This window comes from Microtus pennsylvanicus, chromosome 14 (assembly GCF_037038515.1).
Source record: "Microtus pennsylvanicus isolate mMicPen1 chromosome 14, mMicPen1.hap1, whole genome shotgun sequence".
Lineage (NCBI taxonomy): Eukaryota > Metazoa > Chordata > Mammalia > Rodentia > Cricetidae > Microtus > Microtus pennsylvanicus.
In genome coordinates, this window is record NC_134592.1 from 6,457,354 (window position 1) to 6,476,750 (window position 19,397).

Here is a 19,397-nt window from a genome sequence, read left to right on the forward strand (position 1 = left end):
TCAATAAATCAATCAATAAATAAAAAACAGAGTGGCTCTCTTGGAACGACAAACGGTTTCTCAAGGCAGATACTGGCTGGCTCAGATACTTGCTGTAGGTTCTCTGGAGACAAGAAAACACCCTTGACTTCAAAGGCAGCAGGACCATCACGGCGAGTGTGTGCTGGTCGACTCTAGCCCTCCCTTTACCTGCACTTCAGTTCTGTGCAGTGATGTGGGATTCCCCTCTGTATGCTGTGAATATGCTTTATTACCATTGGTTAATAAAGAAGCTGCTTTGGCCTATGGCAGGGCAAAATAGAACCAGGAGGGAAAACTAAACTGAATGCAGGGAGAAACAAGGCAGAGTCAGGCAAACACCATGTAGCTGCCAAAGAAGAAAGATGCCAGAACCTTACTAGTATAGGCCACAGCCCCATGGTGATACAGATTAATAGAAATGGGTTAATTTACGATGTAAGTTAGTTAATAAGAAGCCTGAGCTAATAGGCCAAACAGTGTTGTAATTAACATAGTTTATGTGTGATTATTCGGGTCTGGGTGGCGGGGAATGACAGCATAGTCTCCGCTTACACCGCAGTGCAGCTGGCATGGGCTACCCCATCTCATCATCCTTGTACACCATCCACAGACTGTTTTCTAAGTTCCCCTGCACAGCTGAAGACCAGCATTCCCCAAGCCGCTCACCTCCCTGGGTAGTTCTTGGCCGTTCGGTAGGTTGATTTTGGCTCTTTGTTCTCAGGCAAGCATTGCTAAGCCTGTCCCTCTTGCCTTCTGCCTCTGCCCATGTGCTGTGTTATAGTATGAGCCCTCACAGCTGCTTCTCTCAACCTGTCTTCCTTCCGTCACAGAAAATGGCAACAGATGCTTCTAAAATACATGTGCATCCTCCGAGAGAGGTCTGTGATCTCTTTACCAGTTTTATAAACCAATCTTTTCAGACTGAAGTACATAAGTGTGGTGGTCTGAGTAAGAATGCCCCCATAGGTACATACATTCGAATGCTGAGTCACCAGGGAGTGGTGCCGCTTGAGAAGGACTGGAGGCTCAGGAGGCGTGGCCTTGCAGGAAGCTGCCACTGGGGGAGGGCTCGGAGCTTTCAAAAGCCCAAGTCAGACCCAGATTGCTCTCTCTGCCTGCAAATAAGGATGTAGCTCTCTCTCTCTCTCTCTCAGCTGCATCTCCAGCAACATGCCTGCCATGGGTCACCATGCTCCCCTCCATGATTGACTAAACCTCTGAAATGGTAAGCAAGTCCCCCAATTAAATGCTTTCTTTCTTATAAGAGTTGCCATGGTCACAGCAAAAGAACACCAACTAAGAAAATATGTCCTCTAACAAAAACTATCAGAAACAGAAACAGTGTCTAATGCTTTTATTGTTCCTCAGCTATGCCAGTTGCCAGGTCACGTCTCTAATTTCCAGAGGCTTAACTTCACTACAAGTCCTAAATATACAAATACAAAACCGAAGTTGTACCAAAACCACATATTTTCATGAGGAAAAAAAATCAGAAAATGCCACATGGTTTTTAGACACACACACACACACATGCACATCCACATGTATTTGGGGGTGGGGGGTCCATGTGCTGCCCCATAGTTAAGCCATCAGTCCAGCTCTCTCCAGTACCCCAAGCTAAGCCTGTGACAGAACAGGCATACAAGCACATCTGGAACCTTGTCCCCTGGGACTGGCTACTCAGAAGTACCCGCATACATTTTAAGCAAAATACAGCTTTTTCACAAAACAAAATCTTCTTTTAGAACTATGCTTTCCAGAGTATTTAATACCATGACCCCATTCTAGAAAAGACTAGACTTTCCAATTTTCCCCACCCAGACAGAAACCCTGCTCTCCACTCTGAGTAAAAGTGGTGATAAGGGGAAACCTCTGGGCAGAATGGGGGGGAGGGGCTGCAGGGGAGCCTCTAGCTGACCTCAGCCACTGCCCACAGGGCACGCAGGCCCCAGCCAGTCAGGAACTGAGCACGACAGTCCTGTGGAGTTGGTACAGGAAAGTGTTCTTCCCTTGGCTGCCTTCCCTATCAGCCTGCTCCATGACCAGCTTTGGATCCACCTGGGAGGACAGAGAAGAGAACCAAGTCAGGCTCTTGGTGAGATCTGCCTAGACACCAAATCCATAAAATTATGTGCACACAGATGTGGACATGTGAGACAAAACTGTTTTTTCCATTTTACAAAACGATCTGCAGATGCTTCTTCATTTTCATAATTCACCCCACACACTGATCATCCATTCGAATAGGCACTGCAAGGGTTTTAAATCTCATTTATTTGTGTGTGTATGTGCATATATGCACAAGTGCGCAGGTATGCATGCATGTGCCACAGCACATGTGTGAGGTCTGAGGACGACCTGTGACAGCTGGTTCTCTCCTTCCACCATGTGGCTGCAAGGGGTCATCAAGCTAAACCATTTTGCTGGCCCTTGGCCCTGATCATACATTTTTAAACTGATGTTTAATAATAGGGTAAAATAGGAAACCTTTACTGAGAAATCTCCCATACACTCTGTGTATGTGGGAGCAGTGACTGGTATACTTATTTAAAAACATTTTCTCAAGCACACTACTTTCAAATACAACTCTACTTTCAATTGTTTCCCATTATTGTGCCAACTTGACGGACCCTGCTTGACAAACTTGGGGCTGCACACACAAGTCTGGAATGGCGGCTGGCACAGTGATAGCCCTGAAGAAGCCACAGAGAAGCCATCCAGAGGAACATGGAGAGGCAGAATGTATTAAAATGGGAAAACCTTGATCTCAGGGTAGAAACAAAACATACTGAGGGGCACAGAGTGATCAAAGGACAAGGAAAGCCCTGCCCAGCTCACAGAGGCATCCCTGACCCTAGGGCTGAAACTGACAACTCCCTTCTGCTCCCCAGCCTCAAACAACTCACTCCGCCTTCTAAAGCTTGCAGAGATGGTAGGGACATGAGGGGCCACACCCTGCTGCATAGCCGACTTGTGCCCTGGTGCTGGTCTTTAGAGTAACAGGACCAGGGGGTGGGGTCTCTAGAGTAGCTAGGGCTAGAGGAAGAGGACACTGGGGTCAGCACCCTTGTAAAAGACACCACGGAGCTCTCTGGGGTCTTTGTGCCACGGAAGCACACAGCAAGGCAGTTATCCCCACAGAGGCACCAGATCCCACCCTGGGGCACACCAGCTCAGAAGTCCAGTCCCCAGAAGCGGGAGGCGTGTCACAGTTTCTGAGCCAGTTTCCTGCTATGCATTGCTCTAACTGTCTGGCAGACTCAGGGCGCCCAGCCACCATGTCACCCTGCATGGCAGGCATGACAAAGTGACTTTCAACATTACCAAGTGCTGCAGGTCCCTTCCCAAGCTTCCTCCTCCAACGGCTGAGCAGACACGGCACTCAGAAACAGCTGTCTAGCCATCTACTTTGCCTGGAAATTCTTGTCCTGGGTCTGAGCCCATGCCCTCCCAGGTACTTTCCCCCCATCCAGCAGCAGCTGCTCCTCCAGGCATCCAGTGCCCACATACCTGGTTCCACTCATAGGGGTTTTCGTGCCATTTAGGAATAATCTTCTCTCGAGGCTTCAACCGGCAGAACAAGCTACAATTTTTAAAAAGCAAATCAAAGGTTTTACTGTTGGCTACTTTTGCTTTGTAGCTAAAGGATGGTTTCAGATTCACTATCTAGTCCAAGCTGGTTTCAAACTTCTGATCCCCCTGCCTCAGTAGTCTCCCGAGCTGGGGTCATATATGTGCCACCACATCCAGCAAATTATTTTAATTATTCATTAGCACTAAAAAAATAGCCAGATGATCCTTTTTAAAAAAATGTGTATGTGTGTTTAAAGTCTACAAATATCCCAAAATTAGAATTGTGATAGGCTTTCAAAGTGTCAAAATGTATATAATTATGATAATATTTTAATGTATAGTTCATTTAAAAATGAAGAAATAGAACACAATAGACTTTAGGGAGATTATTATATATATTACCTAAAATTTCCAAATTTTCAACAACAAAAATGATAAGACATGCCAATCAGGAGACAAGATCATGTGACTCTATTCAGGAAGAAGGAGCAGGGACAGAGGCTCAGTGAGCAGATGCAGATGAGGGATCAGTACACAGACTTCAAAGCAGGCATGACATACACACCCAGAATTACAGCACACTACACTGAAAGGCTTAAAGCATGACAGCAATACAATAGAAACCATACAGAGAAAAAAAATACATCAACCTTAAAACGGAAAACTATGTAAACATAGAAATTCTATAAGCAATAAGCAAAATAATTGAAATGGAAATTCCCCAGATGTTACTTTTGAAAGATCAAATATGATGTGAAAAGATACAATCTGAAAGAGAGTGGGGAAAAAAGACTGAAGAAAAATGATCACGAGAGCAGAGTAGTAGCTGGACGAATGGGCCACTGCTCAAAGACCGTGTGCAGTGCATGTGTACAAAAAGGTATGCAGTGTAATGTCCTCATGAGCAGAAACAGGTAGAGATGAGTGCCCTTCCTGAAACACCACATCTATACCACTACCTTCTAAGGCTCAGAAAATACTTGGAAGAGGGAACAGAAAGAGTGTATCAGCGGGAAACCAGGGAGAAGAGCTGTGAAATCTCCAGGGCATGACAGCTCTCCAGCATGATCCCACAGAAGTGGCAGCTGACTGTACCGGGCCTGCACAAGATGAAGCTGTCAACAGTCAATCTTGTGTGATCTTGGAGGGGCCACTGGCCCTACCCCTCCAGGACAGCGCTGTTTTCAGTTGTGTACTCAATGGGGAGCCCACCAGGCTCCAACGGACAGTTCCAAATGTGTAGTCACACAACAAGCCCCGATTAAAATCACTGGGTCACAAAACAAAGAGGCATAAATATGGGCTACAGGGTGTGGTGGGGAAACATGGCTGCAGTGGTGTATAAGTGTGAGGGTAAACAGAACATACTATACATTTTATCAAACTGTCAATGAAGAGACTTAATTGGTTAAAAAAAGATTAAGTTTTTTAAAAGCAATTTTAGGTTACAAGTAGAATAGAGAGTTACACTATGAAAATACCAGCCCAGGGGAGCAAGAGTAGCTGTATTAGCATCAGACAAAATAGACCTTAAAACACTCCTAATGCTGGAGACGAAAAGAGGTATTTCACAATAATGATAATGAACTTACACACAGAAAATCCTGCAAACCTACTAAAACTAACCAGTCATGTTAAGATCACAAGAGAGCCACGTGTAATCACTCTTAAGAAATGAACAAATCATAATTAAAACTTTTATTCACAGTATCATCAAGGAACTAATACACTTAAAAATAATTATACAAAAGCCCAGGATTTGCTTACTAAAAACTAAAGCAGAGTTAGGAGAGGAAAGAGGGACAGGGAAGATGCCTCAGTGGATAAAGCACTTGCCATGCAAGCATGCAAACTGGATTTGAAATCCTCTGGACACACATAAAGCTGCATGTAACGGGCCCATGTCTGTAATCTAACACGCCTATACCGAGCACGCAAGCCTGGCATGTGCAGGGTCAACAAGAGATTCTGCCTTGAATAAGATGGAAGATGAGTACCAACACTTGAGGCCATGCTCTGAACTCCACATGCACACCACGGTGCACACATACACCATGCCCCACTCACACCACGGCACACTCATGCACATGAACACACACATACAAGAAAGAAATGAAAGACCAGCTAATAGTCCTGCTTTACTACTAACATGGCAAATTTCTGCCAGGTGGTGGTGGAGTACCATTAATCCCAGCACTAGGATCTCTGTGAGTTCAAGGCCAGCCTGGTCTACAGGGTGAGTTCCAGGACAGGCAGGGCTACACAGAGAAACCCTGTCTTGAACACACACACACAAATGACAATTTCCCAAATTCATTAGAACACTGTCCCATTCTAGCGAGGCTTTCTGTGCAGACTGACTAACCACTGACGCCGATGTGGCCATGGGAGGCAAAGACTCTGGCCAGTAGACACAGCCAAAGGACACGAATGGGAAGACAAATGACGGCTGGTTTCAAACTTACTAGGTAGCCACAGCAAGACAGTGAGACTCATGAAATCTGCAGGCAAGTGGATGGAAGTAGAAAAAAAAATCAGCCTGAGTATCCCAGGCCCAGAAAGATAAATATGGTACGCACTTGCTTACATCTAGGTACAATAACAAAGTAACAATCCACAGAACTACAGAGGAAAGGTAGAGAGTCCGGGACTGGAGGGGACAGACACATCTTGTTAGGAAAGGGAAATAGATGATAGATAGATAGATAGATAGATAGATAGATAGATAGATAGATAGATAGATAGATAGACAGACAGACAGACAGACAGACAGACAGATATGGTTGGAAGGGGGAGCCAGAATAGGAGGATCAAGTAGGGAGGGGCAGGGAATATGGAGAGACAGTTAAATCAAGGAGCATTTGACAGGTAGTATGGAAACCTAATTTAGTAGACACTTCTTACAATATGTACATATATGAAGCAGATCTGAATAAAAATCACCAAATAATGGGGGAGACAGAATCCCAACTGGCCACCTCTGTCACACAATGAAGTTTCCAATACCAGAATGGGGTTACATCTAATTGAGTTGTTGGCCAAAGGGGCCCCATGGGAGTCCCCAAACAATCCAGACTGTTGCCAAGACTATAGGTTGCTCTCCACAATCTGACAACAAGACTCCATTGCTGAACACAACATCTATACTGAACACGGAGCTGTTGAGCTGGTGCCTACATAAAGCCTTCACCCTGTGTTCCAGCATCTTTGATACAGAAAGGTACTTCGCACACTATCAAAGGAGTAACAAACACAAACCAGTCACAAACGCTTAATCTACTGTGGTGTCCTGCCTGCAAGATGTGCTAGGGCAATGGTGTTACAAAGCTTGTGGGAGGAACCAACCAATAACTTATCTGACTTAAGCCTATGCCACAAGGTGTAACCCCTATCTGACACTGCTTGGGTGACCTAGAACTGGAGACTAGATAACCCAAGGACCTAGGGGAAAACCAAGTAACACTGGCCTAAAAATGGGGGGATGTAGTGGTAAAATGACTTCACTATACTCATAGATCAGTGCCTTGCTCAGCCATCATCAGAGAAGCTTCCTCCTGCAGCAGATGAACAAATACAGAGACCCACGCTAGACACTACACAGAGAATGAGAGAGACCTTCAGTCCTAAATGGGATGTCTCCATCAAATCTCTCCCTTCAGAGCTCAGGGATCGGTCCCCTCAGAAGAAGAGGTGGAAAGAGTGTAAGAACCAGAGAAGAAGGAGGACATCCTCTTATCAACATGACAAAGCTCATATATGAACTCACAGAGACTGAGGCTGCATGTTGTATGTGGTTAACAGTGCCATAACGAAGCCACAGGAGATTACCAATACTCATTGTTCATGACCTGGATGCTGGCCCCATGGGCATATATTTATAAGTAATTTATGTATATAAAACCTCAACTCAAGCTTGACATACACACACTCAGCAGTAGGGAGAGGGAGGGAGGAAGAGAGAGAATACAAAAACCAGATGGTACGGTGGCACATTCCCATAATCCCAGCACTTGGGAGGCAGAGGTAACCCATTGAGGGCGCTAATACACACCCCTTGACCTCTGAACTCTGGTTGTGAATGAAGCTGCTAGTGAGAGATAAAAGGTACAAGGGAGGATTGGTCAAAGGACCACCTAGTCTCCAAGGCACAGACTCCACTTTTCTCCCCTGGGCCCCAATCTTGACCTAGTGATGGGAATATCGCACCACTCTGTGGTCCCTGTGTCCTGCCCTGCTACATAAAATAATTTCTTTACCATGATTTCCTTAAAGGTCACAGGGATGATGATTATTCTGCCTTGTCTGAGTCCCCGACCCACAGATATGACACCCAGTACCTCCAGAGGTGCCTCAGCACTGGAATCCCACTTAAGTCTGTCATATTTCCTAAATAACTTGAAACATCCAAACAAAACAAAACACACACACACACACACACACACACACACACACACACACACACACACAGGCTGTATACTGCCTAGCATACCTTACCAGTATGGTACCACATAACTTACCCTAGAAGTTTCTGACGTGCATTCTCCTGTAACTGTGCAATTCTTTCAGGCCCAAGATACTTGGATCCATTTGGCCCATCACATACTAGCTTGTTGATAGCAGCCCTGAGAATGTTAATCTGTAAAGGAACAGTGACAGACTCTGTGGCTACAAACAGCTGAATTTCATCCCACAGTAAACAGGTCACAGCATTCAAAGCTGTGTTCTTCGACTCGCATCAGTCAAGTTTAGAGGATTGGTAAAATGACAGAAATAACAGCAGAGAGCAGACAGGACCCATCAGCTCATATCCAGCCTCTCTCACATTTGCCACAGCTGACATGCCAGACATGGATGTAGATTGGACCCATTTTCTATTAGCATCCCATTTCGTCTCCAGGACCCAGGCCTAAGAACCACTCTCAACTTCCCATGTCTTCTCTGGTGTAGGCTCATCAGGCTTGCCTGTCCTTAGAGATCCACATGGCCCACCTCAACTCCCAGTAACTTTATAAGAGCTAACTATTTTTCTCCCAATTGTCTATTTCTCTAACTAGACATGTGGCTATTTTATATTCCAGGTTATAATTCAATACATGTACTGTGTTGCTCAACACTGTTCTGCCCTCTCGCTGGCTCCTCTATCCTTGGATGTTCTACCCTGTGTGCTTGCTTCATGTGCTTCCTTCCTGGGCTATAAGATGCTCTGGGCACCGACATTTTCTGCTCCCTTCTTAGAGAAAGAAGTTTCTTCAAGGAGAAATCCAACCGGGTAACCCCATTAGAAACCAGATGCTGAGTGTCAGCAATGCTCTTTGCCTCACAGGCAGCCCTCTCAGAGCTGGACATCACACACTGGCCTCTAACTGCTTCTCTACCCAGCTGCCCTACCTTGAATCCACTCTGCTGTCTCTGGCTCTGATCCAGTACCCCAGAAGTCACACTGGCCTTTCTTACTCACTTTTAATTTCCATTTAGTAACAACCACAGTCCCCAAATCCATTCCCTTATATAGTCACCCCAATAATATGGAAAACGCCTTCAGACCCACTGGTTTGTGCCTCCCTAACCCCAAAGCTAACAACTACAGGGTAGTGTTCAAATGGAGCCTCCGTTTCCTCTCTTTCTTCCCCAAGCTCCTTTTCTCTTTACTCCTTCAATATAAGTACGTGTGACATTTGTCACAGCTACACCTGCTGTTCCTTTCCACAGACGCATCCCATGCTGGGAGACCCGATACCCCGTGTGGGGTGTGTGTCATACAATAAAAGCCCACTATCGGGAGACACCTAGAGGTGGGCAAGTGCACAGCCGTGTCCTCTACCTTCATCCCTTTTGTCTTCAAGATCCTAGATGCTCCCAGTGCTTCACTTCCCTATCTCCTAGCAACTACGCATCTGCTTCTTGTACAGATATCTTCCTAGCAGGTCCACACAGATGCACCCCCAATTGCTGTAGTAAATGCTTGTAGGATTTTATTCATACTCTTGTATGAATCACTCATTTCTTTTTACTGTTGTATTACCACAGCTTGCTTATACATTCCCCTGTCAAAAGACATCACTAACAGCAGCAGTTATGAATGAAGCTGCTGACACTCACATAGGCTCTCTGAGGACACACATTTTTTTACATCTTTCAGCTTTTGAGTGGCATGAGTCAGCAGCTCCTTCCTTCCTTCCCTGCCCTCAGCTACACCGGGCACTTCTGAGAAGGAAAGGCACTGTGCAGTGGCATTTCTTCATGAATTTTAGAGAAGGGTCAGTTTTCAGGTATTTTGTAAAATGCAAAAAGACATGAATTACTAGAATAAGGAAATATGAAACAAAAAAAGAAAAACAAACATTTTTTCATTGGCATCTACCCACTTGCTGGGCATACTCTAAAAGCTGCCACAGAGCCTGATAGCTGCTCTCCAGGAAACCAGCACCCAGCCTGCAGCACCAAGGCCAGGTGCCAGGGCTTGTTTCTTTATCTCCCTGTGTGTACTAGCAGGAGGGGGACCACAGAGTCTATGCAAACGAGAGCCCGGAGGGCATAAGAAGCCGCATGCACTGGCACAGCCCACGTGGGAAGCAGGCAAGCACATCTTGGAAAGCAGTGTGGCAGATGCTAAGTCACATGGGTGCAAAAGCAAGCAGCAGAGAATTGCTATCTATCCACGACTATGCCACACGTACCTCAACAATGTCCTCCACGTTGAAGCACACGTCAAAGGCCAGCTCAATGTCGTGCTCTGGCAGTATAGGGGCCTCCGTAGTGGAATTCCATCCCAAGCCACAGAGGACCCCAGTATAGCATTTGCCATCGCGGTCAACTCTGAAAGGCATTTAGAGGAGTTCAGCTAGGCCACTGTTCCAAGGTTGGATATGTGACTGCTCAAGTGACCTGGTGTCTCCTAGCACTGTAATTAAATCATGTGACTCCTCAGTTTTTACACAGAAACCCAGACTAAATATCACTAAGGGATGATAGGTTAAATATGTGCATTAACACAAGGTTGGGTTACTTATACACATTTTCAAAATTTTATGTTATGTGTATGGGTGTTTTGTCTGCATGAATTATGTATACCACATTCATGTTTAGTGCCCTCATTAGTCAGAAGAAGGTGCTGGAGTAACAGATGGTTGTGAGCTGCCATGTGAGCGCTGGGAACCTCTGGAAGAGCTGTCAGTGCTCTTACTCTCTAAGTGATCTCTCCAGTACTTAACGCTGGGTTTTTAATTCTCTTTGTAACAAATGAGGTAATAAGACATCTCCATCATCAGCCAATAAAAGCAAAAGGAGATCCTGCGTATAAGTAGACGCTAAAAACAAGAATTCAGACTTAGAGCCTGGGTTTTGAGTTAATCTCATTGTAAAGCCATCAGAAGTGTTTCTTAGGTCCAGCAGGAGACTCGGAATAAGGCACCTGCTGCCAAACCCAACAACCCGATTCAATCCCAGAGGTAAAAACAAACTCCCGCAAATTCTCTACTGACCTCCACATGCACACTGTGGCAAACACATGCAAAAATACGTAAATATATATATAAATAGAAGATGGGCTGGAGAGATGGCGCAGCAGTTAAGACCATCAACTGCTCTTGCGAAAGACCTGGGTTCTGTTCCTATCGCTCACATGGTGACTTCAAACAATCAGTAACTCTGGTTCCTGGGGAATCTTAAATCCCCCTTATTCTGACCTTGCCTGGCACCAGGAATGCACACGGTGTACATACATGTGTACATACATGAACATGCATGCGAAACACTTATACACATAATATAAAATAATCTAAAATATTTTCTTAAATGCAATAAAATGCTTCTCTAAAATCTTCTATATTATTAATGTAATTTATTATTATTTCAATTGAAAACCTTTTTAGAACAGAGACAAGAAACACGTTTTATTAGATCATCACGGCCCCTCACCTGTTGTTCTCATGTAGAACGCATACATTTCAGCTCATCTTCTTCTTTTTTGTTTTTGAGACGGTCTGGCCCAGCAGCCAACACCCAGCCTTTAACTTACAGCTCATCATTCCCCACCACTCTCAACCCTATGCTTTACAGGCACGTGTCACCACACCTGGGTTCTGCTTCATTTATGTCTTAATAGATAAAGGAATGCAAGCAAGCAGTGCAGTGTGATCTGAGTCTCAGGTCCTCCCCAAAGAGCACTGTAAAGTTTTAGTCTGCTGCCTGTGGTCCTTTGGGAGGAGGCGGGGTCTAGGAGAAATCTTGGAGAGAACCGAGACCCTGGCCCCTCCTCTCTCTCTCCCTACTTACTGCCTTGGGTGGCTTTGTTCCACCACATGTCTCATCCTAATTTTCTGCCTTTCTACAGGCCCCAGACCACAGTCACATGCGTGTGTGCTGAAGCCTACGACACTGTGAATGGACACAAACCTTTTATCCTAAGTTGCTTTTCTCAGGCATATTGCCATAGTGATTGTCCTGGGTAGTGTTAGTGTCATCCAAAAGGAGGGACCTCAGCTGAGAAAACCGCTTCCCTAAGATCCAGCTGTAGGGCATTTTCTCAATTAGAGATCAACGGAGAAGAGCTCAGCCCATTGTGGGTGGGGCCATCCCTGGGCGGGTGGTCATGGGTTCCATAAGCAGCAGGCTGAGCAAGCCATAGGAAGCAAGCAGGTAAGCAGCACCCTTCATGGCCTTGCATCAGATCAGCTCCTGCCTCCAGGGTCCTGCCCTGACTTCCTGTGAACTGTGAAGCATAAGCAGAATAAACGGTTTCCTTCCCAAGTTACTTTGGTCATGGTGTTTCCTCACAGCAATCACAACCCTGACTAAGACAGCGACCAAAGTTAACTCTGTTTCTCCCTCCCACAGAGAATGTACGAAGCAGCAGAGTGACTTTCTCATCTCAGGGCTCTGGACTGAAGTCTGTGGGGAATCCGTGTTGGATATCTGCACAAGAGCTATGATCCAATTAGTGGTTCACTTCTTTACTCCCTCGTTCCCACGGGAAGAGAGGCTCACAGGATTCCTCACTGGCACTCGTAGACAACAGGATGCCACTTTTATCTACTATTCAATTTCTAACTCCATGTCATATTTCTTTTGTCTGATTTAAGTTCCCTGGAATTCTGCCTGCACTCTGACAAGCATCTGAGCTGCTCTTTACAGAAGTCAAAACACAAGATGTCCTTCTCCTTCCAGAGGACCATCACAGTGATAACACCCGACAGGAGCAGCCTGAGTGCTGGCATTTACTCTTGTTCGGTCTGGGGGTTCAGTCAACTGTGGTAGGAACAGGGTAGAGTGACAGCTGCTGGTTCACACTGTAGCAGGTAGGAACTAGAAGCAGAGGAAGCAGGCAAGAACTAGAAGCTGCTATGTCTTCCCAAGCCTGGCTCCAGTGATGTAGGCCTCAAGTCCCAAAGGCTCCACAGTCTCCCAGGACAGTGCCATCCGAGACTCAAGCCACAACAACATGCAAGCCAAAAATACCCCAAGTGGAAAATGCATTGTTTACACTCAGCCTTCTGAACATCACAGCATACAGACATGTTGGCCATCATGCTACAACAGCAGCCTGGAGCTTGCTGGCATCACTAACCAGAGAGCCTAAACAAGTGTTACTTTGGTATCACCACAAAACTAAAACTTAAGAAATCAAACTCTCCGAAGTCAAGGGTCATAAACAATAGCAAGACAGAATCACGCGGAAGCAGAGAAAACTGAACCAATACAAGATGGGTTGCAAACCAATTCCTCCGCAGATTCTGTCATTTTCTTTGTCCCGCCTAGACTCTGGCTGTGAAAGCTGCACACAGACCCAGCTGAGGTCCACACCTACCTTAACTCCATCACTGGCGCGAACAGCATGCTGAGGAGCGCTGGGAGGCCTGGGATGTGAGGCATCAGGGACGTTTCTCTCAGGAGCATGGTAGACCCTGCCATACAGCAGACAGCCAGCGTCAGACCTGCATCACACACTGCTTAGGGTGTGACGGGGAGAGCCCTGCTGACCCCTCCTAATCCAGCTGGCTCCTCTTCTGTTGAGTCTGGCCACCTGGGTCCCCTCCAAGGAACATATGCCCTGCCTTTGGCTCCTACAGATAAACTCGTGGCCATGCTTAGGTATTTATCCCTGAAAAGAGTAACTCATTTAGTTACTGCTTTCTTTATTCTCTTGTGAGGCTATCTTATCAGGATTTTCAACAGCCAAGAACTCTGTAGAAAAACATGGAGGAATAAGAATCATTTAATTCCCACATCCTTCTATAAAATAAAAAGTAGAAATATTTCATTTATTAAATTTGCATTAGCCTTTGCACTCAGAAGATAGTTTAATGGAGGTTAGAGATATGGCTCAGTGGTTCAGAGTGCTTAGCTCGGCAGAGGACCCAGGTTCAATTCCCAGCACCTACAAGATGGGGATCCGAAGCCTCTTCTGACTTCTATGGGCTCCTGTGTATATGTATAATACACACACTTATAGACACACGCAAGTAAAACAAAACATTTTTCTTAGAAAACATCTGAACAGTGTAATACATAAGCATAATTCACCCACTAATTACAGGTTAAACTGCCCCAAGTAATGAAGCCAAGGACAGGAGAGAGCACACGGACAGCGGAACAGGAGAGAGCACACGGACAGCGGAAGTCATCTGTTACCAGTCTCATTAACGGAGAGTGAGGCCGCAACCAGCATCCTCTGGTGCAGGTCAGCAGGGCTGTCGCTGATGACGACAGAGTTGATGCTCTCCTTCTCGATCCACACACATCTGGGAAGAAGCAGCAGGGCACAAGCTGTTGCCCCACTGGCCAGGTGGTGGGACATGCCAGCCTATAAGTGAACCTCAAAAGATGATTGCACAGGCAAAATGCCACATGCACAGGTCCTGGGCCCCTCCCTTGTGCCAGTTCTTCCCTTCCTCTAGGTACCACCCATACCCGAGTTCTCAAACCTCTTTTTGTTCCCTTGCTCCATCAGTAGCCACAGAAGTTACTGCCTGCCTTCCGGCAGAGTGGGCATGGTGTGGCCCACCATCTGCCCCACCACCCCACTTCCTCTGAGAAGAGATATCAAGCTTCTTGTCTGTCAGTACTGCCTTTAACTTTGTCCCATTTCTGAAAGTGCTCGTGAAGTTGCCGGTGTCCACACCTCTTCTCCGCTTCAGGTTACACTGGGGACCAGGCTCACAGGCCTGCTCTTGCCAAGAATTTAGAGTACGTCCCAGCCTTCACTGTACACGAGGCCTTCTGGAGACAGGGCCTGCGCACCTGAACCTACTGCCAGTACTCAGAAGTGCTCAGAGGAGCTAGTGTTGCCCAGAGTGGTCCTTAGAAAATGTACGTTTAAGCTTTTCAACTCTGTTCCGATACATCTGAAAAGAGACTTATGAAACTTGCTGTCAGCAAGTCTGCACTCCCTTCTCCCTCCACCCAATTCTCTGGTTGTATTTAACTTACCCAAAGTTCTCACAGACACAAACTCTCAAATATAGGTCTACATACTGTCACTAGGACCACCCCTCAACCTCACCCTCTCCCTACACTACATCATAGCAACACCTTGCAGTCTTTGAGATTCAGGAAGTTCTGGAAAACCTCAAGTGGCCTTCAAAGTGTAGCCAGGCCCCTGTGGCCCCACACTGTCACCAGTTTTCTGTCACCATTCAATCCACAGGATTATTGAAGATGACAACTGAATTTTATTCACCACTGTTTCCCAGATAAAAATGCTTCCAGAAAACAGGTCACTCAACAGTCCCGGCACCTGCTGAGTGACAGCTATGACCAGAATAGAAGAAACTCAGAACTCCACTGTCAAGCTGTTTCCATTGTCATGGGAAAGAATGTCTCAGATCTGACAGAGGAGGGACATCAGGGATGTGCTAAAACACTCTTGCAGCTTATATACAAAGTCAAATTTGTTCCTGATGAGGTCTACAGATAAGGAAATAAAAATATTTCATAGAAAAATTAATTTAAGTCATACCTGAATTTGGATATTCTGGTCAGACTATGGCATTTCAGCTCATAAGGGTTAAAAGGCCCATGGAGAACAGCCTGCACATACAAAATATATGTTACAATCAAACAATAAGCCACTAAATATAAATGATGGCAGTCCCCAAGTTGGTTCATACTTAACAAGATTAGGATCTGGTGGAACAAACCAATCCTTTTCAGCACTAAGAAAACTGAGGCAGGAGGATTATGAGTTCAGGCCCACTTGAGCTAGCTGACATAACTCCCTCAGAAGAAAGAAGGGAAAAAGTAATTTGCATTGGGGAGACAGGCTCAGAGGCAGAATGCTTCTCTAGCACTGCAAAAGACCAAAAAGAAAAAGGGAAGAGGAGGAGAAGGGGAAGAAAGGAAAGGAAGAAAAGAGGAAAAAGGGAAAGAAGAAGAGGAGCAGGAAGAAGACGACAAAAGGAAGAAGAGGAGGAGGGGTTGGAGAGATCTTTCTTAGGAACACAGGTCCCACTGGGGAAACTCAAAGCATTCAGATCACGGAAAGAGCAGTGGACTCGCACTGCTCAGCAGGTGAGGGTACCTGCTGCGAAGCTAAAGGACCTGAGTTCGAGTACCAGCACCCACATGGAAGACAGAACTGACTCTCACACACAAACAACAACAACGATAACAAAGGTAAAAACCAAATAAGGAGGATGAGGTGTCGTGGCACAAGCTTATGATAGATGCAGCACTCAGACACTGAGGCCAGATGATCACCACTGCAAAGCAGCCTGGGATACACAGTGAAACCCTGTCTCAAAGAGTAAAAAGCAAGGCTGGGAGTTGTCCAGTGGGTAAAGACATTTGCTGCCAAGCCTAAGGACCTGAGTTCAATCCCCACACCCCACATGGTGGAACGAAAGAACCAATTCCACGGGCTGTCCTTTGACTTTCACAGGCACACCATGCCACATGTATGACCCTACAAATACATACAAAGAGACCCCAAAAAATGTAATTAAAAATTAAAATAGCCTGGCAGTGGTGGTGCACACATTTAATCCCAGCATTCAGGAGGCAGGCAGATCCCTGTGAGTTCAAGGCCAGGCTGGTGTACAAAATAAGTTCCAGTACAGGCTCCAAAGCTAAACAGAGAAACTTCGTCTCAAAAACAAAACAAAAAATGAAATAAAATACAACAGGAAGAAAGAAAATCCATCATAGGTATAGCCCAACCCTTGGCAAATAATGCAGAATGAATAAGTTTTAAGAGCACATTTTAAATAGGTCCTACGAATCACCTTGCAGTTTGGAGCACCCAGCCGATTGGAAGCAAAGCTCTCCAACAGAATCCGGATGAGATGCTTCTCGTCATCCTTCATAGGAGAGGACATAGAAGCATCTGGCATGGTTTCCACTGACTTAGCAAAGAAACCCTTGAGGACTTCATAGCTTTGCTGAATGGAACAAGAAATGTTTATTTTATTAAAGGCAAAATTGAAGGAAAAGAATGAATTTCATATAGATATAATCTTATTCTAATTTGAATGCCATGAATATACAGGGAAATAATTTTTATCAAGTTCATTTTTAAATTCAAACAAAAATAAAGACTTTAACTACATTTCTAACATGATAGAATTTTAGAGGATCAACCAGTTTTCAGAAAAGAACACACATTAAAAGCAGCTACCTAATTAAGAGTGATTTATTTATGGGCTGGAGAGATGGCTCAGTAGTTAAGATACCAGCTGTTATTACAGAGGACCTGAGTTCAAGTCCCAGCACCCTCAAAGCAGCTCACAGCCATCTGTCACTCCACTCCGAGGGGCTCTGTGGACACCAGGCATGTATGAGATACAGACACACATGCAGGTCAAACATCCATATGCATAGAATAATTTTTTTAAAGACATGATCTCCTATAGCCCAAGGTAGCCTCAAACTTGACTATATAGTTGAGGATGGCCTTGAACTTCTGATCCTTCTGTCTTTTATCTCTTGAGAGCTGGGATTTGAGGGCCCAGTTTACAGATTCTTCTACTTTTTATTGTGTGCTTTATTTACAGACAATTTACTTCCCTATGCTGGAGTGGGAATGCCCCCTTCAAGAGCTACTGACTAACGAAAACCTCAGTACCAGGTATAAGAAATCTGAGTTTTTGATCAAAGGAGTCCAAGAGACTCCCAAAACAATATAAGCTATTGCTGTTGCCTTTGGTTGCCTCCCAGAAGTTGAAGGTAAGTGTCACTGCTGAAGACACCAGGTACTTCAGACACGGGACTCAGGTGAATTGAACTGGATCTGACCTGAACGTCTCCTCCTGGAGGAGCAGCTTTCATAGTCCCAGAAGGTGCCATACAAGCTGCCAAGGTAGAAAAGCAATCACTAGTCCTGCCCAGCTGTGACGCCTGTGAGACACAATGACCAGCACGGCAGGACATCCCTAAAGGAGCAATAGTGGCACCCACATCTTAGTGGTAATTGGCAATCAGTAGTTAATTGGACTTGAGGCCCACTCAACAGGAAGGAACTTATGCCTGGTACTGGAAACTTATCCAAGTAAGTTCCTGTGGCTACTGAGGTCATAGATCAGAGAAGAACCTACTCCTAGCCTGGAGGTGGTGGCACACGCCTTTAACCCCAGCACTTGGGAGACGGAGGCAGGTGGATCTCTGTGAGTTCAAGGCTAGAGAGAGTTGCAGGCTCCAAAGCTACAGAGAAACTCTATATCGAAACAAAACAAAACCCAACAAACAAACAAACACAAGAACCGACTCCTGCCACTGTGGGCAGTGGAGGATGTCTTGAGTAAAGAGCAGATGAAGTCCTGAGTGAATGCATGTTGTTGACATGGGCATGGCCTGAGACCAGTGAAAACTGGCAAAGTCTTCTGCTCTGAGTCCCTAGTGCATACAAAGGATTGACAAGTGCACTTTCCTCTTCCTGGGACGTTTGCAGTCTGAGACCTCTCACCTACAGACCTCCTACGGAGACTCTTAACTCCTCCCCCCAAGGTGCTGTACTTAACAAAAGTGCTGAGGGCCAGGTGGTGGTGCACGCCTTTAATCCAAGCACTCTGGAGGCAGAGGCAGATGGATTTCTGTGAGCTCGAGGCCAACCTGGTCTACAGACTGAGTTCCAGAACAGGCTCCAAAGCTACAGAGAAATCTTTTTTATTTTATTTATTTATTTATTTTTATTTATTAAAGATTTCTGCCTCCTCCCCGCCACCGCCTCCCATTTCCCTCCCCCTCCCCCAATCAAGTCCCCCTCCCTCGTCAGCCCGAAGAGCAATCAGGGTTCCCTGCCCTGTGGGAAGTTCAAGGACCACCCACCTCCATCCAGGTTGAAAAAAAACATGTGCTGGGGGTCCCGGTTGTTGCTGTGATAGTTGGGGCCACACTGCCACAGTGGGCACAGCCACCTGACCGCCACTTTTCTGTGCATATGCATCTGTTCTTTTCTCATTTCCTCACCAGCCAGTCAGGTTTCCAGACCCAAGTCACAAGGAACACCGTATGCCACTTTATAAAACTGGTATATCCCCTAAATTCATTCTAATACTTATGCCTACAGATAATTATAACTCTCACACCTCATTAGCAAAGCACCTTTTGCATCAGACAGAGATCATTTTAGAAAGCCACGACTGGATAAATGCAGAGGACAACTCCTCAGCCCCAACTGCTATGTCTATAACACAAAACCCACACCTAAGGCTCGGGGACCATTGTGGGAGCTGGGGTGGAAAGACTGTAAGAGCCAGAGGGCCTGTAATATGCTTCAAGGTAGCCACTCTAGAAACGAGAGGGAAGCTACAACCATAAAACCTCAACAATACAACTGCTTGAGCAGCCTGAAGACCTGAGTGATAGCCACA

General features: G+C 45.7%; 1 protein-coding gene across 2 annotated transcripts in view; it reads right to left on the reverse strand.

Annotated features, from left to right (window-relative positions):
• Nucleotides 1–1,428: 1,428 nt before the first annotated feature.
• The window catches only part of Tdrd9 (tudor domain containing 9), a 104,664-nt gene continuing 86,695 nt past the window's right edge, over nt 1,429–19,397 (reverse strand). For both annotated transcript variants that reach the window (XM_075947775.1, XM_075947776.1), the window contains exons 29-36: nt 16,815–16,970; nt 15,551–15,621; nt 14,224–14,333; nt 13,400–13,496; nt 10,272–10,410; nt 8,112–8,230; nt 3,532–3,604; nt 1,429–2,079 (exon numbers count right to left, since the gene is read on the reverse strand). In XM_075947775.1, coding sequence (XP_075803890.1) covers nt 1,978–2,079; nt 3,532–3,604; nt 8,112–8,230; nt 10,272–10,410; nt 13,400–13,496; nt 14,224–14,333; nt 15,551–15,621; nt 16,815–16,970 — 867 coding nt within the window. In that variant the 3' untranslated portion in view covers nt 1,429–1,977. The remainder of the gene's footprint in view (nt 2,080–3,531; nt 3,605–8,111; nt 8,231–10,271; nt 10,411–13,399; nt 13,497–14,223; nt 14,334–15,550; nt 15,622–16,814; nt 16,971–19,397) is intronic.